Genomic DNA, 25,953 nt, shown 5'->3' on the forward strand with positions numbered 1-25,953 from the left:
GGATTTTCGCTGCAGTGCCTCAAGGGAAGTTATCCTTGGTATGTGCACCTCTAACTTCCTGATAAATGTCATACCCTACCTAACTACTGCTGTTTGGAAACCTGTAGACAACTCCCACTAATGTTTTACATCCCTTGCTATTTCTTGGTTCTATCCAGACTGATTCTACATCTGGACTTTCTGAGCCAATATCCTGTCTCTCTTTTTCACTGGTTTCATCCTTAACTAACAATACCACCCACCTCTACCTTTCTGCCTGTCCTTCCTAAATTTCGAGTACCCTTTGGTATTTAAAGTTTATTTATTAGTCACAAGTAGCCTTACATTAACACTGCAATGAAGTTACTGTGAAAATCCCCTCGACACCACACTCTGGCACCTGTTCGGGTACACTGAGGGGGAATGTAACATGGCCAATGCACCTAACCAACTTGCCTTTCGGACTGTGGGAGGAAACTGGAGCATTCTGAGGAAGCTCACGCAGACACGGGAGAATGTGCAAACTCCGCACAGACAGTGACCCAAGCTGGGAATCGAACCCGGTACCCTGGCGCTGTGAGGCCACTGTGCTAACCACTGTGCCACCGTGCTGCCCGAGTTCTCAGCCTTGGTCACGCTGCAGCCATGTCTCCGCTATCATATCATATACCCCTTTTATATCAATTTGTGCAGTTAATTCGTCGATCTTATAGTGAATGCTCCATGTATTCATATACGGTGCCTCTAAACTTGTCTTTTTAATATTTTTACACAGTTTTTGTATCAAAGCACTATTTTCTGCTAGCCCTCATTTCCTCTGCCTTTCATTTTTGCTTTCTACTTTTCTGTCTTTCGTTTCCATTTTTGTTCCCCTCTTGTGTCTCCCCAATCAGGTTCCCATCCCTCCACCACTCTAGTTTCAATCCTCTCCAACAGCACCAACAAATTTGAGGAAGAATTGATGCTGTTTGGTGTTCTTAGAAACGAGTAGTTTTTTTTCTGTTTGTTGCATTTAACTGTTGAATACCAGTGGCAATGACAATTTAATTTCTAGGGCTTTTCAAGGTGAGGCATGTCAGTTGATGCCCATTCAGTGTTTCCCTATCTCTCATTCCCACTAATGTGATATTTGACTGCACAAACAACGTGGTTTGGTGCCTTTCTATCAGTTTTATGGATTTTAATCTGCTTAGACTGTCTTGAGATATGTAAAATAAAAAGTTTTGTAAAAATATAATGGAGGGAGAAAACTAACAAGAAATGTGTATGAAAAGGAAAAGAGCAATTAAGTGAGCATTCGTCCTATATAGGGTGAGAGTGGGAATTATCAATGGGAAACAAGGAAAGGACAGAGGTTTTGAGCAATTATTTTGTATCTGCCTTCACTGTAGAAGACAAAAAAGCACCCCACAAATAGAAAATCGAGGCAAAAGGGGGGGAAAACTTAAAAGAATAAGTATCACTAGAGTGAGACAGAAAGCAGTAAACCAATGGCCAGTTAGCTTAACAGCTGTCATTTGGAAAATGTTAGAATCTATTATTAAAGCGGTAGTAGCGGGCCATTGAAAAATTATAATACTATCAGTCACCATGGTTTTGTGAAAGGGAAATCATGTTTTACAAAGTTATTAGAGCGCTTTTGAGGATGTCACATGCAGGGTTAATAAAGGGGAATCAGTCAATGTAATGTGTTTGGATTTCCAAAAGACATTTGATAAGGTGCCACCTTAAGGTTATCACAAAAGATAACTGGTGCGTTTAGGGTGATATTGAGAATATGGAGGACTGGCTAACAGAAAACAGAGCTGGGATAAATGGGTCATTTTCAGGATGGCAAACCGCAGCTCATACATTTTCACATGGATGCGGGCCTGCAACCATTAACAATTGTATTAATGCCTTGGATAAAGGGGACTGACTATTGTCACCAAATTTGATGTTGATAAGAAGATAGGTAGCCAAGCAGATTGAGGTAGATAAAAGGGAAATGTGTATGGGGAGGCAACAGTGTGGGAATATTGTCACTAGGCTAGTAATCCAGCAAAACACCAGTTTTGGGGAACTGGGTAGCAAGCCACTCAGTTCAAGGGCAATTAGGGATGGGCAATAAATGAGCAATGCCAACATCCCATGAATGAATAAAAAAAATAGATTGGGCAAAACTTGGCAGATGGAGTATGATATGGGAAAATAAGAGCTTGTCCACTTTGGCAGAAAGAGCAGAACAGCAGAATATTATTTAAATGGAGGGAGACAGTACAAGGAAACGGTGTCCTTGTGCATGAATCACAAAGTCCGCATGTAGGCACAGCAACTAATTAAGCAGGCAAACAATACATTGGCCTTGTAAGGGAGATGGGGTATAAAAATGGGAAGTGCTGGAAAAAGTCGGCAGGTCTGGCAAAATCTGTGGAGAGAGAAACAGAGTTAAAGTTTTAAGTCCAATAGGACACTTCTTCAGAAACACTTTCTGTTTTTATTTCAGATTTCCAGCATTCGCATTGTTAGCATTTTTTTAAAAGCAGGGAAGTCTTCAGTGCAGGGCATTGATGAGACCACACCTGGAGTACTGTGTACAGTTTTGGTCACTTTACTTAAGGAGGGACACCAGTTGCATTGGAACCCGTTCAAAGAAAGTTTGCTCGGCTGATTCCTGGGATAAGGGAATTGTTTGAGGAAAGGTTGAGCAAGTTGGGCCTACACCCATTGGATTTAGATGAATGAGAGGTGATCTTATTGAAGTATAGAAGATTCTCGGGTTACTTATTCGGGTTGATGTTGACAGAATTTTTCCTCTCCTGTGGTAATCAAGGAAGGAAGCACAGTTTAAAAATAAGGGTTCTCCCATTTAAGACCAAGATGAAGAAATTATTCCTTTGAGGGCTTGTAAGCGTTTGGAATTCTCTCCTCCAGAGAGCAGTGGAGGCCAGTGGCATTAAGATTACAATTTAATCTCCCATTATCTTAACAAATGGCAGTGCAGGCTGAATGGCCTACTCCTTTTTTTATGATCTTAAGCCGATGACTAAATTTTTGTTGCAAAAGAAAACCCCCTCTACTTGTAGTACGTTTTGTGGTCATTAATTTGTGGGCTCTGAGTTTTGATAATCTGACCCAGAATGCCATGACAATCATTTGTTTTTGTACTACTAATTGGTAATCGCTTATTTGGCTTGTTTAAAATTATGGGGGCCTAGACTTTTGCAGGTTGATTTTCAAGATGTTGCCACATTGATGCATAAATCCCTAAATAAGCTGTTGACCAATACAGGATTTTGTGCTATATGTTTAAATTGGCACATGATAAGTTGCTTTCATGACTGTCAGATATTGTGGACTATTGCCATTATTTCCAAAACAAAAACAAAGCCCCCAGTAATGATGCTTGATTGGTTTGCTGCACCAATATAAAAGGAAATTCTGACCATTATCAGCTTGGACAATTACTTTTTACTATGAGCTACCCAGGTATAAAAAAACGAACAGAGATGTTTTGTGATGTTTATAGCTGTTAACAGTTGGTTCTTCATAGTCTATTATGTAAAGGTCACCAATGGAAATTATTTGCTTGACTTCACCAATTGTCTAATTTTGTAAGAACAGAGTGTTCTGCTCAGATATCTTCATTTCTAAATGGCAGTTGGCCCAGTTTTTTGGGGCCAGTATACACTTAGCTTTATTTTCATGAAGTTGCAGCTGAACTGTCAATCATGTGTTTGAATTCTTTCATTAAAAATACAATTAAAATGCATTGTTTATAGTTCAGGTGCTTCCACTTTTTTTGTGTTGATGGTCATTAATTTTTATAACTTCCCTTATTCTTTGTGTGATCAATTCCAAGGACTGTTTATTAGCTCAACTGTAGTTGTTTCCTTTATTTGATGTGAATCAGGTTGGGATTAGAGAAAATGAAAAGAGGACTGACTGTCAAATTAGACAGTGTTGCTTTGTACAAAATGCTTTGCAATTTCTTTAATATTAACTCTGAATGTTATTATTTTGCCTGGAGCTCCAACAAACATACCTTGCATCCATTGCAAGAAATAGCTTATTTATGTGCACCATTGTACTTCTGATTTGAACATTTTGTGGAGTGGTAGGACTGAAACAATAACCCCTCTGTATCTGTGACAGCTTTTAATTTGTTGCACATGAAACCGCATAATAGACTGCCTTGCACAATACTCTGCATGTTTTTTTAAAAAAATCTTTTATGGAATGTGAGCGTCACTAGCAAGGTCAGCATTTGTTGCTCATCCCTAATTGCCCTTGAGAAGATGGTGATGAGCTGTGATTTTGAATTGCTGCAGTCCATCTGGCATATGTACACCCACAGTGCTGTTAGGAAGGGAGTTCTACAATTTTGACCCAGTGACAGTGAAGGAATGGCTATTATAGTTCCAAGTCAGAACTCTCAGCTGGTGTTTTTCCATGCCTCTGCTGCCCTTGTCAAGGTGGTAGAGGTCTCAAAGTTTGGAAAGTTCTATTGAAGGACCTTTGAGTTGCTGCAGTACATCTTGTACATGATGCACACTGCTGCCACCATGTAGTGGTGTTGGATCAAGTGTTGACAAAGCGGGCTGTTCTGTCCTGTATTGTCTCGTTTGAGAATTGGGGAGCAGCACTCATCAAGGCAAGTGGAGAGTATTCCATCACACTCTTGACTTGTGCCTGGTTTGTTGGGGGGGGGGAGGTTGGTTAGGAGGTGAGTTATCCTTTACAAAGTTCCTAACCTCTGACCTGCTGTTGGCATTGCAGTATTTATATGGCTGGCCCAGTTCGGTTTCTGGTCAATGGAAAACCCAGGATATTGATATTGTGGGATTCATGATGGTAATGACATTTAATGTCTTGGGGAATGCTTGGATTTTCTCTTGTTGGACATTGTTGTTGTCTGTCGCCTCTGTGGCGTGACTGTTACTTGCCACTTAATCCAAACCTCAATGTTGTCCTGGTTTTGCTGCTTCTTCAGTACTTGAAGAGTTGTCAATGGTGCTGAACATTGTGTAATCACAGCACCCTCTTTGGTGCCATCTTTGGTGGCATTGTCAGTGGATGATTGAGGTGGTTAGAAAATTTCACTTATTTAATTTAAACTTGATTCTTGCCTTCCATGTTTGTTTTGCAGTGTTTGAGTTTTTCCACTTTTCCTTTTATGCCTCCTTAGTTTTATGCAACAATTCTGATGAATGAGGAGAATCATGGAGTAAGTTGATAGTTAATTGAATAAATTAAGGGGCATGATTGAAGGAGTAGAGATTAAAATAAAATTAAAGCAAGCATAGATAGAAAGGAATAAAATGAATGGTGGGTGCTGAAGAACTATTGGCTGCTGATTTAATTTTTTTTGGCACAAGAAACAAGTACCATACCACAATAATGCCATTTTGCAGTTTCTTGTTCTGTAAGTGATAAAGCCTATTGTAATGTTCAGTTTTGCTGCTTAAGACATTGGGAGTTATGTTTGGGTAGGGAGCAGGGTGAAGGGAGGATGTGGCAGGGTTGGAAGGAGAAAGATTTTGACCTTGTTAGCATTGCTTTCATTGATATCTTGGGTTGATGAGAATGGAACAAAATGAACTTCACTCTGTAGAACTTTGTGATTCTGTAACCTTTCAGCTGATATAGTACATCATTTAGTACTACCCAACAGCCCTTGGCAAAATAAAACAAAAACAAAGTTAAAATAAGAATAGATGTGTATTTAATTTATCTTCAAAACCCAATGCTTGTAATTTGTTTCCTTACTGACTTAAAAATGGGCATGACTAACTGGATAAGAAAATTTTCATAGGATAGAGAAACCCTTCTCGCATAGAATGATTGGTTTGGCAAACTTGGTGAGTTGTTAAAATTACGCATGCAAAGTATGAGATGTAACCTTTGGAGGCAAGTGTGCTTTTTTCATACAGTTTTTGAAGCTAGTACGTATATTTGACGTCAGTTGCACTTGAGATTATATTTTTGTGTCCTCTTTGTACACATATGAAACACAATTTTTACTTATTGAAGTGCAAACTTGAGTATTGAAACACAGTTAAGTAAATGAGAGTGCTCTTCACAGGCTGATCAGGTTTATTTTGTACAAATTAGTGGCTGGGAATTCCACACAGATTTGAATGTAGTAGTGGCAAAATAAATGCAATCTGTTTTATGTGCATGATCATGTAAAGTTCAACAAATGTAAATAATTGTGATAGGAAGTGCTAGGATCCCTAATTTCTAACTCTTAGCTTTTCTGTTTGATTCTCGAGTCTTGTTGACATTCTTGTAAATTTCTTGGCCTGGCTCCTATCTATGTGACCTCCTCCAGCCCCATAATTTTCCAATTTCTGCACTCCATTCTAACTTCTAGCTCATCCCTGATTTCCGTTGTCAGCTGTGTTTAGTTGCCTGGACCCCAAGTTCTGACATCCCTCAAACTCTGCAACATTACTACTTTCTCCTCTTGACTCGTATCTTAAAACTAATCTCTTTGACCAAGCTTCTTGTCATCCCTTCCTAATATCTTTGTCACTCTGTGTCATTTTTTGTCCAACAAGGTGTTATATAAATGCCAGTTGTTGTTTTCAGCTTGTAACACAACATTTGGAACTGTAATTAGATGTATGGTACCTAACAAATAGAAACAAATAATTGCAATCTTGTGATTGTGCTTCCTTTTCAGAATTCATCTATTCCTCCACCAACAATCCAGTTCCAAGGACTTCAGGGGGTAAGGAAATTTTGTTTTGAGTAACCAAACTTTAAATATTTAGCTGTTCTGGCTAAATGTTCTGGCATTAGTTAATTTTCCCAAATGCTTAATGATCGTCTTGTTAGGAGCTGCTTTGCTATCTATCGTTTATTTCTGTCATTGTAGAATGGTTCTTGAATAATTTAAATTAGTGAGTTTTCACCAGACGTCACAGGTAACTTACTTTTAAGCTCTGTCAAATTATTTTTCATAATTGTGGAGTGGATCAGCACATGTATCTGTTGGCGAAGCATCCATAATTACTAACTTGCCACCTAACATGTTTTTAAAAGTTCCAAAGAATTTGAAATGATGAACATGTTCCTACAGATTCAGTTTAATAGCCATATTTTGAATGCTGTTTAAACAGTTCTGTATAATATTTGAGCAGTGCCGTAACAAATTTAGTTACAGGGACTGAACAGACTTCAGAAAAGTTTAATTGTGCTCTTAATTGGCAAGCCAAAGTTATGATCCTTTTGGGAATTTGCGTTACTGTACTGTTGGCTATTACCACAAGACTGTTTAAATCGGTGTTCATAACTATCAATTATGATTGCAGTATAGGATGCAAATGTGGTTATTTGTTTTGCTGACTTTTCTTGGCAGACTAGTTATTTTATTGACCCACAAAAATCCATATGCTAATTGGAGTCTGCCACCATATTAGTATTTCCAAAGTTGATTGTCAGATGTTATAAGGGTCACAAGTTTGAATCTCCACCTTGCATGTAATTTGACCTATTTAAGCAAGTTTCTTGTTCTCCGTTAACCAGCTATATACAAGCTTGACTTGGTAGCAGGCTAATTCCTTTCCATAAGCAGATCATGCCAGTTTTTCCATTTGGCGAAAGTAGAGATTAAATCAACCAGTGGAGAAGTCTGTTCCATATAATGTTCTGGTTAAAACCAATCAAATGATATTGAGTATTATTTGACTGGCAGTGACCAGCAGTTTGACTTACAAATCCAGAGGCCCAGGGTAATGCTCTAGGGACCTGGGTTTGAATCTCACCGTGGCAGATGGTGAAATTTGAATTCAATAAAAGAATAATCTGGAATTAAAAGTCTAATGAAACCATTGTGGATTGTTGTAAAAACCCATCTGGGTTCACTAATGTCCTTTAGGGAAGTAAATCTGCCATCCTTACCTGGTCTGGCCTACATGTGATTCCAGATGCACAGTAATGTGGTTGACTCTTAAATGGCCTAGCCAACCACTCAGGCCAAGGGCAATTAAGTATGGGCAATAAATGCTGGTCCAGCTAATGACATCCACGTCCCATGAATGAATACAAAAAAAGTAGCTTAATATGCTCTAATAGGGTTATATTTTCTGTGGCACTTCACTATTTTAGATCATATTGCTGACATTTCTAGATGATATCTATGTAATAAGAAACGGTGGCAATGTTCAGTTTTATGTTAAAATTTGGATGGCACTCAAAGGAGAAATGCTAAGTAAAAGTTGTAATATTGTGATTACACTGTTGGTTTTTTCATTGGTAGCTATCAAAATTTGATCCCCCCCCCTGCATTCTCTAAATCAGTGGTTCCCAAAGGGTGCAGCGTGCCACACTGGTGTGGTGAGAGAGGATGGCAAGTGTGGCGGGAAGATTCAAGGACAATCAAAAACATTTAAACATGGATAGATATTTTTCCAAAGTGAGAGCAAGAGCATCAAGTGATGCATTGTTTTATACTTTCTGGATGTCCCATGATCATATTATAAAGTAGTTGTGTTCTATGTTATGAATCAAGCACTGCTAGGAGTTGTTTTTTTTGTTTTTGAATGTATTTCTTATCAATAAAAAATTTGGTGTGGTGCGAGCAAATTTTTATTCCAAAAGTGCGGCCCAGTGAAAAAAGTTTGGGAACCACTGCTCTAAATGATAGTAATAGGCTGAACTGATAAAATGGTAGGGAAAGTCACAATGGTCAGGATTAACTATAGCTTAGGATCTAGAGCCTTGAACTCCGTAAAAAGTTGTCATTTTTGATGCTCTTCCTTATCTTGATAAACGTGGAACTCAAATTGGTCTATGTCTCTCTCTCTCCTCCTCTTCCCCCTCCACCCCACCCCCTCAGCCCCCACCATTACGTTTGTTACCTTCTAAACCATTGGGACTGTTCTAGAATCTGAAGAATGCATCTCCTATATCTACGGCCCCAGCATCTAGACTTTCAAATTAAGGGGTCAAGTTCAATTGGCTTTTAGCCCTGGTAATTTCTCCAGAACTTTTATCTTCACTGGGATGATATAGACAGGTTGGTCAGATGGGCAGAACAGTGAAAAATAGAATTTAACCCTGAAAAGTGTGAGGTGAGGGCGAACATGGCAAGGGAATGCATAGTGAACCATAGTGAATGCATAGTAGCCCAACCCCCACTACTTTCTGGGAAGAAAATTCCACAGATTAATGATTGAGAATTTTTAAAAAAAATTCTCATCTGTCTTAAAAGGGAATCCTTTAAATTTTAAACCGTTCTTGAGTGCTAGTACTGACCCCCCTACATCCTCCTGATATCTACCTTGTCAGTCCCTCAGGATATTGCAGGTTTCAATAAGATCACCCCTCATTTTTAAACTTCATTGGGTATAGGCTCAATCTGTTCAACCTTTCTTGATAAGTCCTTCATCCCACAAATAAGTAGAGTGAACTGCTTCTAATACAATTATATCATTTTTCACTCAAGGTGACCAAAATTGTTCACTGTACTCCCAGATGTAGTCTCACCAAGGTCGTATACAGCTGCAGTAAAACTTACCTACTTTCATATTCAATTCCCCATACAACAAACACCAACATTTCATTGCCTTCCCATTTACTTACTGGACCTGCATATAACCTTTTGTGGATCTTGTACTAGAACACCCACATCCCCTTGTACCATAGAGTTTATTTAAATATACTGCTTTTCTATTCTGACCAAAGTGAACAAGTTCACATTTTCTCAATATAGTGCATCTGCCAAATTTTTGCCCTTGTAGACTCTCTACCTCCTCTTGACAACTTAGGCAACTTTACGTTTGGTTTCTTCATCCAAGTCATTGATATAGATTGTAAATATTTGAGGCTCAGCACTGATCACTGTTGCACTCCACTATTTACAGCTTCCCAATCTACTTACTCTCAGCATTCTGTTAACTAACAAATCCTTTTTTAAATCATTTAAGGGATGTGGGTGTCGCTGGCTGGACCAGCACTTATTGCAAATCCCTAATTGTCCTTGACCTGAGTGTATATCGGAGGGCATTTAAGAGTTAACTACGTTGCTGCAGGTCTGGAGTCACATGTAGGTAAGGAGGGCAGATTTCCTTCCCTAAAGAACAGTAGTGACCCAGTTAGGCTTCTGCAACAATCGACAATGGTTTCATGGTCGTCATTAGACTTTTAATTCCAAAATTTTTTATTGAATTCTAATTTTACAATCTGCCGTGGCAGAATTTGAACCTGGGTCCCCAGAACATTACTGTGCCTCTGGATTACTAGTCCAGTGACAATAGCACTATGCCACCGCGCCTCTATCCATGGTAATATGTCAGCTTCTACACCATGTACTCTTAGCTTGTGTAGTAATATTTGTGGCACCTTTAAATGCCTTTTGGAAATCCAAATACATCATGTCTACAGGTTCCCCTTTATTCACCATGTTTGTTCATCAAAAAGTTTTTAATATATTGGTTAAACATGATATCCCTTTCATAAAACCATGTTGACTCTGCCTGATATTTATGATTTTCTAAGTATCCTGCTATAACCTCAATAAAAAAAAACTAGCAATTTCCCTATGACAGGTGTTGGGTAGCAGTAAACTATAGACTAGTTAGCCTGTCTCCCTTTTTTCTTGAATAGAAACGATCCATGAGCTATTTTTCAACTTGCTGGGACCTTGCAGAATCCAAGGAATTTTGGAAGATTATAACTAATGCATCTACTGTCTCTGCAACCACTTCTTTTAAGACCCTAGGATGCAGGCCATCTATTTCTTGTCAGCCTTTACATCTAATGGTTTTCCCAGCACCTTTTCCCTGGTGATGGTGATTGCTTTAAGTTCCCTCATCCTTTTCGCCTCTTGATTTTCAATTACTTTTGGGAAGTATTCCTAGTCTTCTACAGTGAAGCCAGACACACAATATCTTTTCAATGCCTCTTTCAATTCTTTGTTTTTCATTTTCAATTCCCCAGACTAGCTCTCTAGAAGATGAGCAGTAGTTTCAGTTACTCTTTTTTCCCTTTATAAATACTCTTGTCATTTGTCTTTTATGTTACTAGTTAGCTGTGTCTCATTCAATTTTCTTTTTTTCTGGTTCTTAACATCTGACCTAGCACTAATCTTTGCAGTATCATATGCTTTTTCTTTCAATTTGATACGACAGGTGACGCCATCCTTTAAAAATCTGCCATTGCATATCTATGGACCTGCTTTTAAAACTAGTTTCCAGTTCATCGTCTTAATTTGGGTTTAAAACATTAGTCTTAGATCCACACTTTTCACCTCAGTTTGAAGGGGAATATTCTGTTATGTTATGGTTATTGTCACCTAGAAACTCCTTAAACATGAGGTTATTGATTATTGCTGTTTCATTGCAGATTCACTAAGGAGTCTAACAACGCCAGGTTAAAGTCCAACAGGTTTATTTGGTAGCAAATGCCGCTAGCTTTCGGAGCGCTGCTCCTTCATCAGATGGAGATTGCAGAATGCCAGGTCTAGAATAGCCAGCTCCCTAGTTGGCCCTGGAATGTATTGCTCTAAGAAATCGTTCTGAATACACTCAGCTCATTTTCCAGATACCTTTGCCAATTTGATTCACCATCATTATAGTGTACCATTCTTCCATGCCCTGTTTATTTCTTCATGCATACTCCATCCGACAGTGTAACTACTTGTTCAGGAGCCTCTTAACGACTCCTACAAATGACCTCTTGCCTTTCCTATTTATTAAATCTACCTTACCTGATTCTACATCTTCCTGTTTTGAACTGAGGTCATCTCTCACGACTATATTAATGACATCCTTCATTAACAGATCTATCCTGCCACCTTTTCTGAGCTTCCTGCCTTTTTGAAATTCAAATGTCTTTGATATCCAAATTCTAGCTTTGGTCTCTCGCAGCCATGTCTCTAACGGCTATCAGGCCATACATATTTATTTCTATCTGTGCCAACAATTCATCCATTTTGTTACAAATGCTGCATACATTCAGATACAGAGCCTTTAACTCTTTATCATTTTTGCAATCTCTGGCCTTATCTGCAGGTGCACTCTCAGGTTTGTACACTCTGACCCTTCCTGCCACACACTCTGGTTATCATTACCCAAGTCACTACCCTGCTTGTTGCCTCAGTGTTTCTCTCTCAGTTTAGCTGAAGGCCATCCCAAAGGTATAGCTCCCAGTACTGGTGCCAGTGCCATGGTTAGTTCACTGAACCATCCTTGCAGCTCCTCCTCTTATCCATTCAAGCTGCAGGAACTTCTTGGACAATTGTAAGGACTGAGGCTCCTCCATTGCTACTGTCTGGGTCCCCATACTGCCTCACTCAGTCATACCCTCCTGTCCTTGACCAGTGACCAAATCAGATGACCTTAGCATAAGGAATATGACTGCCTTCTGGAACCAAGTGTCCAGGTAAGCACCCCAACCCTCTGCCAATGCATCAGTGTCTGAAAGTGAGACACCAATTTATTGCACAGAAAGCTCTCCTTAAAGAGAATGAGATAAATGATCAATTGATTGATTTTGGTGAGAAATGAATGTTGGCCAAGCCTCCATGAACACTGCTCTTTGATGTTTAATGATCTTTATAGGACCCTGGTTAGACCCCACTTGGAGTACTGCGTGCAGTTCTGGTCACCTCATTACAGGAAAGATGTTGAAGCCATTGAAAGGGTGCAGAGGAGATTTACAAGGATGTTGCCTGGATTGGGGGACATGCCTTATGAGGATAGGTTGAGGGAGCTTGGTCTCTTCTCCCTGGAGAGACGAAGGATGAGAGGTGACCTGATAGAGGTTACAAGATGTTGAGAGGTCTGGATAGGGTAGACTCTCAGAGGCTATTTCCAAGGGCTGAAATGGTTGCTACGAGAGGACACAGGTTTAAGGTGCTGGGGGGTAGGTACAGAGGAGATAAGAACAAGAACAAAGAACAATACAGCACAGGAACAGGCCCTTCGGCCCTCCAAGCCCGCGCCGCTCCCCGGTCCAGGATTGAATCCTGAATCCAGGATCCCCGCCCAATTTTCCAGCCTATCTACATACCAATATCCTATCCACCGAGCTGTCCCTCACAGCTACGATGCTTTGTTCATTACAACCTATTAACTTACCCCCACCCCCCCATTCCAGACCATGTGATCTCCAGGGAGAGGCGAAAACCCAGAGTGAAAAACCCCAGGGCCAATATGGGGAAAAAAAATCTGGGAAATTCCTCTCTGACCCCCTGAGGCGATCGAAACGAGTCCAGGAGATCACAATGGCCCCGATCGGAAAATGCTTCCCAACCCTAGTCATTTCCACTTCCACGAACACCATATGAATTCCCTGCCCCCGAGACAGGTTCCCAACTATCCGCAGTCTCACTCTGTACTGGCACCAGCAAGATGATCATAGAATGAAGCCTTGAAACGAGAAACCAGGAACAATTAGCCCGCGCCGCTCCCTGGTCCAAACTAGACCACTCTTTTGTATCCCTCCATTCCCACTCCGTTCATATAGCTGTCTAGATAAGTCTTAAACGTTCCCAGTGTGTCCGCCTCCACCACCTTGCCCGGCAACACATTCCAGGCCCCCACGACCCTCTGTGTAAAATATGTCCTTCTGATATCTGTGTTAAACCTCCCCCCCTTCACCTTGAACCTATGACCCCTCGTGAACGTCACCACCGACCCGGGGAAAAGCTTCCCACCGTTCACCCTATCTATGCCTTTCATAATTTTATACACCTCTATTAAGTCTCCCCTCATCCTCCGTCTTTCCAAGGAGAACAACCCCAGTTTCCCCAATCTCTCCTCATAACCAAGCCCCTCCATACCAGGCAACATCCTGGTAAACCTCCTCTGTACTCTCTCCAAAGCCTCCACATCCTTCTGGTAGTGTGGCGACCAGAACTGGACGCAGTATTCCAAATGCGGCCGAACCAACGTTCTATACATCTGCAACATCAGACCCCAACTTTTATACTCTATGCCCCGTCCTATAAAGGCAAGCATGCCATATGCCTTCTTCACCACCTTCTCCACCTGTGACGTCACCTTCAAAGATCTGTGGACTTGCACACCGAGTTCCCTCTGCGTCTCTACACCCTTTATGGTTCTTCCATTTATCGTGTAGCTCCTCCCTACATTATTCCCACCAAAATGCATCACTTCGCATTTATCAGGATTGAACTCCATCTGCCATTTCCTTGCCCAAATTTCCAGCCTATCTATATCCTTCTGTAGCCTCTGACAATGTTCCTCACTATCTGCAAGTCCTGCCAGTTTTGTGTCGTCCGCAAACTTACTGATCACCCCAGTTACTCCTTCTTCCAGATCATTTATATAAATCACAAACAGCAGAGGTCCCAATACAGAGCCCTGCGGTACACCACTAGTCACAGGCCTCCAGCCGGAAAAAGACCCTTCCACTACCACCCTCTGTCTTCTATGACCAAGCCAGTTCTCCACCCATCTAGCCACCTCCCCCTTTATCCCATGGGATCCAACCTTTTTCACTAGCCTACCATGAGGGACTTTGTCAAATGCTTTACTAAAGTCCATATAGACAACATCCACGGCCCTTCCTTCGTCAACCATTTTGGTCACTTCTTCAAAAAACACCACCAGGTTAGTGAGGCATGACCTCCCTCTCACAAAACCATGTTGACTATCGGTAATGAGTTTATTCCTTTCTAAATGCGCATACATCCTATCTCTAAGAATCTTCTCCAACAACTTCCCCACCACGGACGTCAAGCTCACCGGCCTATAATTACCCGGGTTATCCTTCCTACCCTTCTTAAATAACGGGACCACATTGGCTATCCTCCAATCCTCTGGGACCTCACCTGTGTCCAGTGACGAGACAAAGATTTGACCTCTCGTCTCCCTGAGCAGCCTTGGATAGATTCCATCAGGCCCTGGGGATTTGTCAGTCTTTATATTCTCTAACAAACCTAACACTTCCTCCTTTGTAATGGAGATTTTCTCCAACGGTTCAACACTCCCCTCCGAGACACTCCCAGTCAACACATCCCTCTCCTTAGTGAATACCGACGCAAAATATTCATTTAGGATCTCCCCTACCTCTTTGGGCTCCAAGCATAAGTCCCCACTTTTGTCCCTGAGAGGTCCGATTTTTTCCCTAACAACCCTTTTGTTCCTAACGTATGAATATCAGGGGTAAGTTTTTCACTCAGAGGGTGGTGGGTGAGTGGAATCGGCTGACGTCGGTGGTGGTGGAGGCAAACTCGTTGGGGTCTTTTAAGAGACTTCTGGATGAGTACATGGGATTTAATGGGATTGAGGGCTGTAGATAGGCCTAGAGGTGGGGATGTGATCGGCGCAACTTGTGGGCCGAAGGGCCTGTTTGTGCTGTGGCTTTCTATGTTCTATGTTCTATGATCTACCTAAACAGAATGAAGATGTGTAGTTTAACGTCTCATCTGGATGAGAGTCCTTATGATTCTCTGAAACCTTGGATTTGGGGTTAAATGCACTTCTAACTGATTTGAGTGTCTTACCATTGAGACAAACTCTCACTTGTATATATCTTACACCTTTTGAAGCAGAAGTAATTGCAAGCTTGCGATGAATATGACTTGAGTGGTTTACTCACCTTGCACTGATATAAAAAAACTTGTGGTAATTAACTCTACACTGCCCTTGGCCCTCTCTGGGATTGAAATGGTTTTCTTCATAAAACATACAAAGTGAGGATATAGGGTTAAGTTAAGATTCTTGTGGAAAAATGCATTTCTAACAGCTGGTAGGTAGATTGCATTCCCTCCTCACATTGGTGAAGAACCCCTTCGGGCCTATAAGTTTATTTTGTGGTATCTGTTATGATTTTGTGTTGTACCTTTCTTTTCATCGATCTGATTTACATTAGTTTTTCATAATTAAATGCTGTAGATTTTGAATTTATTCACCTCTTTTGGGGTAGTGCCCTTCCTCTGCCATGGATGCGGTTAGTATTGAACTTCGGGGTGGGCAAACCTTAAGGCTAGTGGGTATGGAAATTATCACTACGTTAGAAGTTTGGTTGTTTTGATGTTTACTAATAACATCTTTGTTAATCTGTAATTAGCTTTTTTGAATAATCAGTAATTCTCTATTCCAGGAGCTATCATCACAAAAAAACTTCCTGACTACAACAACCCTGCCCCACGTCACAAATACCCTTAACACTTAAAGACAAAATTTCAAGGTAAACTAAAACAAAAATTGTAGTTTTGAATTGCCCAAAATAAGTTTTCTAAGACTTACTGGCAGCAGCGTCTGGAAGACTGATGGTTACTCCTGGACAATCTGGGAATGTTGGCAACTCGACTGCAAATGTTAGCAGGAAGTTTTCCAAAAAATGAACATGGACAGCACTTTGAAGCAGACAGAAAAATGAGTGAAGGCAATCTCTGTCAGGCATTTTGTTTACAGCAGTGCTCACATCTTTCTGCTTGCATTCACACTTTTGTTTCCTGTCCAAATCCACTTCACTCCATTTTCTTCAAAATTAAATTTGCTGAATTTTCTCTGAGCAACTGACCTGTAGTCCTCCCAAAAATCTCATCAAAATTCCAGTAGCTATTTGCAGCCCTGATGTTAGATGAGATTTATCAGCACAGGGTCTGCTGGGAGTTGTAGTTTGCAATGTCCAGCTTCCAACGAGAGAGGTGAATTTGAAGGTCTGCAACTCGCAAGAAATAGTGCAATGTAGCTCAAGGCCTGGGAGTAAAGGTCCTATGGCCATTTGTGTTTTATCCACCTGGTCTAAATGCTCAGTGACTTATTTGATATGTATGCTGGAGGTGCTGAGTAGTTTTCACTTCTCATTTTATCTGAATATCTGTCTGTTTTCTGGAGGTAAGCTTTTTCATTAGATGTTGTGTATACAATACTTTTTCAACTGAATATAAGAAACCACCTGATGCTAAAGGAAATGTTTCTAACTCCTTTAATAAGCACTTGTAGATTTTGAACATTTGCCTGCGTAAACTTAAAAAACGAATTACATGCCATTACTTCTGCAGCTGCTGAAACACTCAGCTATGCCTTTTGGCTTTGTCTATTTTAATGTTCTCCCAGTCAATCTCTCATCCTCTACACCTCATGAATTTTAGATAAATCAAAATTCTGCTGTCCTTAACCTATGCTAGATGTAGTTCACTTGTTCATTTTCTGTCATTGTTGACCTTTGTGGGTTCCCAGTCTCTCTCAACCATCACTTGCATTTGAAGCCTAACATCCTTTACGTGTTTGTATCTCTTTACGGTCAAGTTCTTGCCTGACTTTGTAATCATCCACAACATCATCAAAATTTTGTGTTTCTCCAATTTTAGCCTCCAGTCCATTTTCCCCGTCCACTTACCTCACTGATATTAGCAGGCCTATCTTTCGCCACGTGCTGGAATTCTTTCCCTAACCTAGTTTCCCTTTCTTCGCTGTTTCCTTAAGACCAAACTTTTAATTACTTTGCTTAATATCTCCTCCTTCAGTTTGGTGTTTCTTATCCAATCATTCCCATTTGAGATGTTTTTCTACAATAAAGCTGCTATCCAAATGCAATTTATTGTAAAAAAAAACTTCAAATATTTTGGTATGGAAAATTGAGGTAATTTTATGTTGATGCCTTGTTTCTGCTTGTGCATTTTGACAATGTGAAGTCAGCCTATGACTATCAATAGTTAAACACCTCCGTGTACTTTGAGATTTATAATAGCTCCACGTAGGTCAAACTTCCTGACTGTTGTATATCAAGTGTTTGAATTTGTTTTCAGCAAGAGTGTTGCAATGTCAAAAGACTCTCATTGCATTGTACACTGTCTTGCCATCTTAACTTAAACTCTTGGGAGAAGCCACATCTTGAATTATTGCCCTGTCACCATTCGTGACTCCTCAGATATTGAGCCAGTTTGTGTTCAGATGCAACAAGACCTGGACAACATTCACATTAGTAAGTAACATCCACGTCACACAAGTCAGGCAATGAACATCTCCAATGAGAGAAAATCTAACCATAGCTCCATAACATTCAATGGCATTATTCCCCCACTATCAACATCCAGGGGTTACCACAGAAGCTGAACTGGACTAGCCATATAGATAACGTGGCTACAAGAACAGGTCAGAGCTGGGAATTCTACAGCCAGTTACTCGCCTTCTCGCTCCCCAAAGCCTGTCCAACATCTACAAGGCCCAAGTCAGGAGTGTGATTGAATACTCACCACTTGTTTGGATGACTGCAGTTCCAACGACATGATCCTGGATAAAGCAGTCCATTTGACTGGCACACCATCCACCATCTTAAACATTCACTCCCTCCACCACCAATGCACGATGGCAGATGCACTGCAATAACTCATTGAAGCTCCTTCGATAGCACCTTCAGAACCTGCAACTTCCACCACCTGGAAGGTGTTGGGGACCAGATCAGAAATCCCAAGGAATGTTACGAAATTAGACTAGACTCCCAACTATTTTTATTTTGCATTATTGTGAGGATAAGGTATTTCACTCCAGGTGTGATTCTATTGACACACGAAGAAGCTTTTATCAAAACAAACTTTATTTTAACAATACAGTTTAAATATAACAAATGAATTAGTTTAATTTTTACCAGTTGAAATAATTAAACATGACCAGATATAATTCTTAACTGCTAAGCTACCTTAGTTCCAGCTTAAGCAATATTCCTCAGACTTTAAACTCCTCTTCAAAATCAATTAGCAAACGGATGCTTGCATGCTGGTTTGGTGCATTGGCCACCCTAAATTCTCCTTCTGTTTACCCGAACAGATACAGAAGTGTGGCAACTTGGGGATTTTCACAGTAACTTTGTTGCAGTGTTAATGTAAGCCTACTTGTGACACCAATAAATAAACTTAATTAAAACTTTAAAAACTAACAGTGCTTTGGGGGTACCTACACCACATAGGTTGCAGCGGTTCGCCACCACCTTCTCGAGGACAATTAAGGATGGGCAATAAATGCTGGTCTAGCTCAGATCCCATGAATAAATTTTTAAAAAGTGGTGCATCATGTCCCTTAGAAGTTGAAGCAATTCATGCTAAATTGATGTTTCAACTGTGGTCCATATGAAATGGTTACTCACTGCATTGATACAGGAGGTAGCAGTGTAAATTTGTAGTCACAGTTCCAGTTTTATTCTGGACCAAAGTGAATGAAGATCCTCTTCCAGGGACTGTCTCTGCTCTGCTCTACAGTCAGGTTGGCACCTGTCTTCAGACTTGTGTTTAATGAATTACTTTGAAGTTGATAGCATTTGTTTTGCAGGTAGTGGTTTTGCAAACAGCAATGAGATTAACAGTGTTCTCAGTTGAGGGAGTAATGTTGGTCAGGGCACTGATGTATTGAATTAATAGCATGTGATCTTTTTACACATGGAATAAAGGCCTGTAGCAATTCTTCAGGGCTGCATCTTCAACTCCATGTTGAAGACCGGCTAAGAGGCAGTGTCAAACTTGCATGGTGGATTGTTAAAAAAAAATCCCTATTGTTGTTTTGGGCAAAACTATAATTTGTATTTTGGGTATTTACAATCAACAATCTGGAATGGGATTATCCTCATACGATCTGTAGCAGCAAAATCAGAAAGATCTCATCAATTTGTGGAATTCTGCTGCATCTCTCCAGCCTGGCTAGTTTTGTTTATAATATTCAGTTGATCTTTTTTCAGCAATAAATACCCATAATAACATAGCTGTCACATTTTGTTGAGTTTCAAATTAATAGAGTTCTTCTAGATTTTTCAAATGAAATTAGTGAACATTGTTGCCAAATTCTGGTTGAAAATTTCCAGCAAACCTCTTTTGTCGGGAAATAATTGTATTTGCTTTTTTTACTTATTTGTGCTATAAGTAAGCCCACATTAACACTGAAATGAAGTTACTGTGAAAATCCTCTAGTTGCCACACTCCAACACCTGTTCGGGTACACTGAGGGAGAATTTAGCATAAGCGATGCACCTCACCAGCACATCTTTTGGACTGTGGGAGGAAACTGGAGTACCCGGAGGAAACCCATGCAGACACAGGGATAACGTGCAGGCTCCACACAGACAGTGACCCAAGCTGGGAATCGAACCTGGGTAACTGGTACTGTGAGGCAGCAGTGCTAACCACCGTGCTACCCAAGCCTTCTATGGAACAAGTTTTCTCCTCTTAGATCTGAAAATGATTATGAACAGGCATGGTATTTCCTGATTACCGGAAGAGACCAAGATTGAGGTATCAAAAACATCCAATCATCCCAGCCATTCTCTTCCTTCTTGTTTTACCAAATGATTTTGATTTATGATTGCCACGTGTATTGGTATACAGCGAAAAGTATTGTTTCTTGCGCACTATACAGACAAAGCATACCGTTCATAGAGAAGGAAAGGAGAGAATGCAGAATGTAGTGTTACAACCCTAGCTAGGGTGTAGAGAAAGATCAACTTAATGTGAGGTAGGTCCATTCAAAAGTCTGATGGCAGCAGGGGAGAAGCTGTTCTTGAGTCTGTTGGTACGTGTCCTCAGACTTCTGTATCTTTTTCCCAACGGAAGAAGGTGGAAGGGGTGTGTGGGGCCCTTAATTATGCTGGCTGCTTTTCTGAGGCAGCGGGAAGTGTAAACAGAATCAGTGGGTGGGAGGCTGGTTTGAGTGATGGACTGGGCTTTGTTCACGACCCTTTGTAGTTTCTTGTGGTCTTGGATAGAACAGGAATTGTACCAAGCTGTGATACAACCAGAAAGAATGCTTTCATCTGTAAAAGCTGGTGTGAGAGTCGTAGTGGACATGCCAAATTTCCTTAGTCTTCTGAGAAAGTAGAGGTGTTGGTGGGCTTTCGTAACTATGGTGTCGATATGGGGGGACCAGGACAGGTTGTTAGTGATCTGGACATCTAAAAACTTGAAGCTCTCAACCATTCCTACTTCGTCCCCGTTGATGTAGACAGGGCCTCCAGTATGATTCCTGAAGTCGATGACTATCTCCTTCGTTTTGTTGACATTGAGGGAGAGATGATTGTTCTTGCATCTGTTCACCAGATTCTCTTGTCTTTCCTGTACTCTGTCTCGTCATTGTTTGAGATCGGTGGTGTCATCAGCAAACTTGAAAATTAAATTGGAGGGGAATTTGGCCCCATAGTTATAGGTGTGTAAGGAGTATAGTAAGGGGCTGAGGACACAGCCTTGTGGGGCACCAGTGTTCAGGATGATTGTGGAGGCGGTGTTGTTGCCTATCCTTATTGATTGCAATCTGTCGGTTACACTGCTTAATTCAAATTATTGGATAATTCAGATTGTTTCACAGCAAGAAAACTTTTTTGGATTAACAGGTGTAGATTTGCCTAATTCCTTAACTAGGTGTTCCATTGAAAACCTTTTCAAAAGCAAGATTTCAGTGTTTAGCATAAAAGCAGCTGAATTTACACAAAGTGAAAAGCTTAAGAATCTTGAAATAAGTAACATTTTTGCCTTTAAATGTAAAAATACAAACTTAGTTGTATAACTCTCCTTTAGTAGAAGATTTTGAATATTTTTATAGGGATTGTGCTACTTTAAAGAAAGTCAGACTCAATCAATGACATTGTGCTTTTTGTTTCTTAAAACAGGCTTCTGTAATTGACCACTTCCGTTAGTGTTAGCTGTTGTTTTTCGTGCATATTAGCAATAGAATTATATTGTTTTCTCCGAGCCCAACATTTGACGTAGCAAATAAAAAAATCCCTCCACAACTCCAAGAATCAAGCTGTTATCAAGAATTAAGTTTTCTGGTGGGATGGGGTGTAGGATGAAGGTGAAGCTTTGGCCACGCAACATCAAAGGCTGAAATTTGCTTGGACTAAGAGGAGAGACCACTCGCTGAGAAGCTGGAATCAGTGGTATGAGTCAACTTGGAAGATTATTGTTGTATATTAATGTGGTCAACTCACTTATCAGCAAAGATAAAAGGTTGCCACATGGTGGGTTACTTAACCAGTTTGTGGAGCTTTATTAAATAGGTGTTGCTTGCTTACAGTCCAGGACGGAAGAGGGGGAAAATCTTCCAAATGCCTCTGTCACCATGTAATCCGGTGACACTACAGAGATGCAGTGGTTTGCAATACATAGCATCCCTTGCCCTTTACTACAGTATTATAACAACTAATAAATTTAACTCTTACTCACTGACTAATTTTACCATTTTATTATATACAGTTTAACATACACTATCAGTAAGAGTGGATATCTGTTCCATTTAGGCAGAATCCATCATTCAGGAGTCTTTGCTTTCATGCTCTCGGTAGACTATTCACCACTTGGCTCAGGCATATCATCTCATAAAGGTTGTTCTTCTTCAGCTTCAACTGGTGTCGAATGAATGCGACTCAATCATAGGTTCAGGGATTTCCAAACTTAAATGTCAGATGTTGGCCTTTCAGATACCAACTCGGCAAAATCTTTTTTTTTGAAGCAAGGATTTGACCTGTGCCTCTTCCAAAGACTCGCGTCATCGGTTTGCACCATACAAGAGAGGCCTTGTCTTTGAGAATTGTGGCAAGAACCCACTTCTCACTTGAAGAGTAGTTTCTTGCTAAAACTTTCTCCTTGATCAAAACTTCTTGGTTTCGATGTCTGTTCATGGTGAGTAACTTGGTTGGCAGTAAGATCAAATTTGGTTCTCAACTTCCTTTTTAAAAAAAATAGTATTGGCTGGTGAGTTTTGGGTTGTCGCATGGGCTGTGTTTCTGTAGGATCTGAGAGAGTTGTTCGCTCCTTTTGGCCAATGGTCCTTCATCCTTTGATGCTTGAATGGCATTCTTTAATGTGCAATTTCTCCCCCAGTCCATTGGTTGAAGGATGATAAGGTGCATTTCTGATGTGCTGTATGCCGAGGTTTCTGAGGTAGCTCACAAATTCTCTTGATGTGAACGGAGTCCAGTTATTGCTAATTGCTCCAGTTTGCCAAATCGTGCAAATACTTTGTCGAATCTTTTGATTATCTTTTCAGTAGTTGTTGACTACATTAGTATTTTGGGCCATTTGGAATGTGCATCCTTTTGGATGAGGAACATATATCCTTCAGTTGGTCCCATGAAATCAATATCTACTCTTTTTTCCAATATTATCTTGGCTAGTCCCATGGGTGAAATGGCTGTAGAAATTGGGTATTTTGTATCTTGGCACAAGACTGACACTGTCCTACTCTTTCTTCGATCTGGGAGTCTAGTTCTGGCCACCAGAAATAGCTCCTTGAGTTCTTTCATACACGGGACTCCTTGATGTCCTTCATGGAGTTGATCCAATATACGACTCCGCAAGCATAGAGGAATACTCACTCTAATCCCCCATGGAAGTGCTCCGTTTTGTACCATTGACCAGTCCCCTTATTTGGTATAGCTTGAATTCTGGGTTCCTCAGCTGTTTATAGTGGTATTCCTTTCAAGATCATGTCTATGACCTCCCCCATCGCTGGATCTGACCTTGTGTCTTAGCACTTGGGAGGGTGTAATATGTACACTATCAACCTGGGAAAAGTACAAGACATTCACGTAGTTCTCATGTGATTTGGCTTTGTCACGAATTGATAGACAAGACGAGCGTTGGCGTTCCCACGTTACTCAGATCTTTTGTATTTAATCTCGTAATTATGTGCTGATTAGATGAGGAACCATCTCTGCAAACGACTCAGTTAGAGACAATATTCCTATGTATGGACCAAAGATCATTGTTAAAGGCCTGTGGTCTGTTAACAAAAAATATTTCCCTACTGGTAATGATATTTCTTGATTCCAAATTATATATTTTATAAAGTGGTTTTAATATGCTAGTGAGATTTGGAATAAAATTTTCCACTAATTGCTCAGTCCTAATAAAGATCTCAGTTGCGATATATTCTGTGGGCGAGGCTCATCTAAAATCGCAATCATTTTCTTAGATTCTTTATGGAGCCCTTCCTTATCAATTACAGATAGTTTATTGATGACTTGAAAAATTCACATTTTTCTTTCTGTGCACAAAGATTATGCTTCTCTTAGATGCTCCAATGTTTCTGCCAAATTTTGTAAATGTTCCTGTTCATCTCTGCCAATGATTAAAATGTTGTCCAGATAACACTGGACACCGCTGAGGCCACTCAGGATTTGATCCATGGATTTTTGGAATTAAGTTGTTGCTGATATTCCAAATGATAGGCATTTATACTGAAACAACCCCTTGAGTAAAAATTTGATAGGAGTGGTTGCGACTCAGTTTCCATCATCTTTTGGATCTATGCTTGGGACAAGTCTATCTTACTGAACTGTTGACCCCAGACAATCCAGCGAATACGTTCTCAATTGATGGTAAGGGGTACTGGTCGCCACACAGCATGGGTTTATCATCAACTTTAAGTCGTCACAAATTCTTATAGAACCAACTGGTTCAATGACCGGGACGATTGGAGTTGTCCAATTGCTCATTACAGGTTCAATCACTCCATCCTTTACCAGTTTCTCTAGTTCCACTTCTATTTTCAGTTTTATTGCATATGGCACAGTTCTTGCCTTTAAAATATTTTGGGGTGCAATCAAGTTTTATTCTAGGTCATGCCTTGACTTCAGTTCTTTCCCCTCATTATTTTCAAATACCTCCTTGTACTTTTCTAAGAGTTTCTATAATGAGTTATTTCCATCAACCAATTGGTTAACTACTTGCTAATTTAATTTGATTTTGTTCAAACACTGGCTTCCGAAAAGTGCAGGAATATTTCTCTTCACTACGCGTATAGGCAATTTTTAGATTGACCGTTTGCTTCAACTTGCACCATGATATAAACTTTCGTTGGAGCCACCTCTTCTGTGTACGATCTCGGGAATATATGGGACTGCTTTTAATAGTATGTTCCTGAACTTTCATAAATTTTCAGAGATGGATACGGTGGTTCCTGTATCTACTACTTTAATTTCATTCCTATTTAGTTTTGGATAAATCCAAAATCTCTATCACATTACATCAATAATACACCGTGTTTGCGTTTTTTGAACTCCTTTGACATCGTGTCTTCCTGGGAATTTTCATTTTCTTTTTGTGGCTCTACAGATTTTTTTGTGTTCTTGCATTTACCCATTTCAGGGTTTTGAGGATTCTGTCTAGTGTAGCACACCTTTGCCATGATGTTTGTTTTCTTGACACAACCCCCCCCCCCCCCCAATCATTCGTGTGAAGAATGGCCCACCTGGACACACCTATGGCATGCTTGCGAGTTGAGAAATCATCTTTTCTCAGTATTCATCTGGTGTATTTTGGGACCAGCTGCAATTTGGGAAGCGTCTTTCATGGCCAAATCCATGGACATGGTGAACTCAACAACAAGCTTTAGTGTTAACTTTTGGTGAGCAATTGGCTTTGAATTCCTTCTTTTCAAAGTCCACAAACAAGTCAGTCTCGCAGAGTTTCTGTGGGTCAGGCCAAACTCGCAATCTTTGCAAGTTTCCGTCGTACGGCTACACATTGTGGAATATTTTCACACTCTCTCTTTGCTCCATTGATGAAATTGAAATCTGAATCTCTACACAACAATGAAAGGTTTGGGTGAGAAGTGATCTTCAAGGGTCTTAGTCAATTCCTTGTAAGATTTTGTACCAGGCTTGGCAGGGTGGACATGGCATAATAATAGATTGGAGGTTTTCCATCCTATTACACTGAGGAAAGTTGCTAATTTAATTTCATTCGGTATTCTATTTGCAGCAAGGTAATATCTCTCCATATTCCATCGAATGGTTCTGTAGCGCTGCCCCTTTCCCACCATTGCTCTTACCTGTGAGAGTTGTCTGTCACTCACTCACTCAGTCGTTTGCTTGCTGCAGCCCACAATGTGCAAAGGTGTGCACCTGGAAAAGACTCCCCAGTTTTGGTAAGTAAACTTGTTTTTACACAACTTTTTTTTTTCTTTTCCTGCCTATGACCTCAACAGTGCTCCTTAAGATTGGTGTAAAGTTTTTTTTAAAAAGGAACGGTCCGGAGTGCTTTTATCCATTTTTAAATTGATGTACATGCTTAGCAGCAAAGGCCCATTC

General features: G+C 40.3%; 1 protein-coding gene across 1 annotated transcript in view; it reads left to right on the forward strand.

Moving 5' to 3' along the window:
• The window catches only part of ell2 (elongation factor for RNA polymerase II 2), a 128,352-nt gene that overhangs the window by 12,274 nt on the left and 90,125 nt on the right, over positions 1-25,953 (forward strand). Inside the window, exon 2 of the mRNA XM_078214765.1 lies at positions 6,647-6,694. Within this exon, the coding sequence (XP_078070891.1) occupies positions 6,647-6,694 (48 nt within the window). The remainder of the gene's footprint in view (positions 1-6,646; positions 6,695-25,953) is intronic.

The sequence above is a fragment of the Mustelus asterias genome, chromosome 6 (assembly GCF_964213995.1).
Source record: "Mustelus asterias chromosome 6, sMusAst1.hap1.1, whole genome shotgun sequence".
NCBI classification, from domain to species: Eukaryota; Metazoa; Chordata; class Chondrichthyes; order Carcharhiniformes; family Triakidae; genus Mustelus; species Mustelus asterias.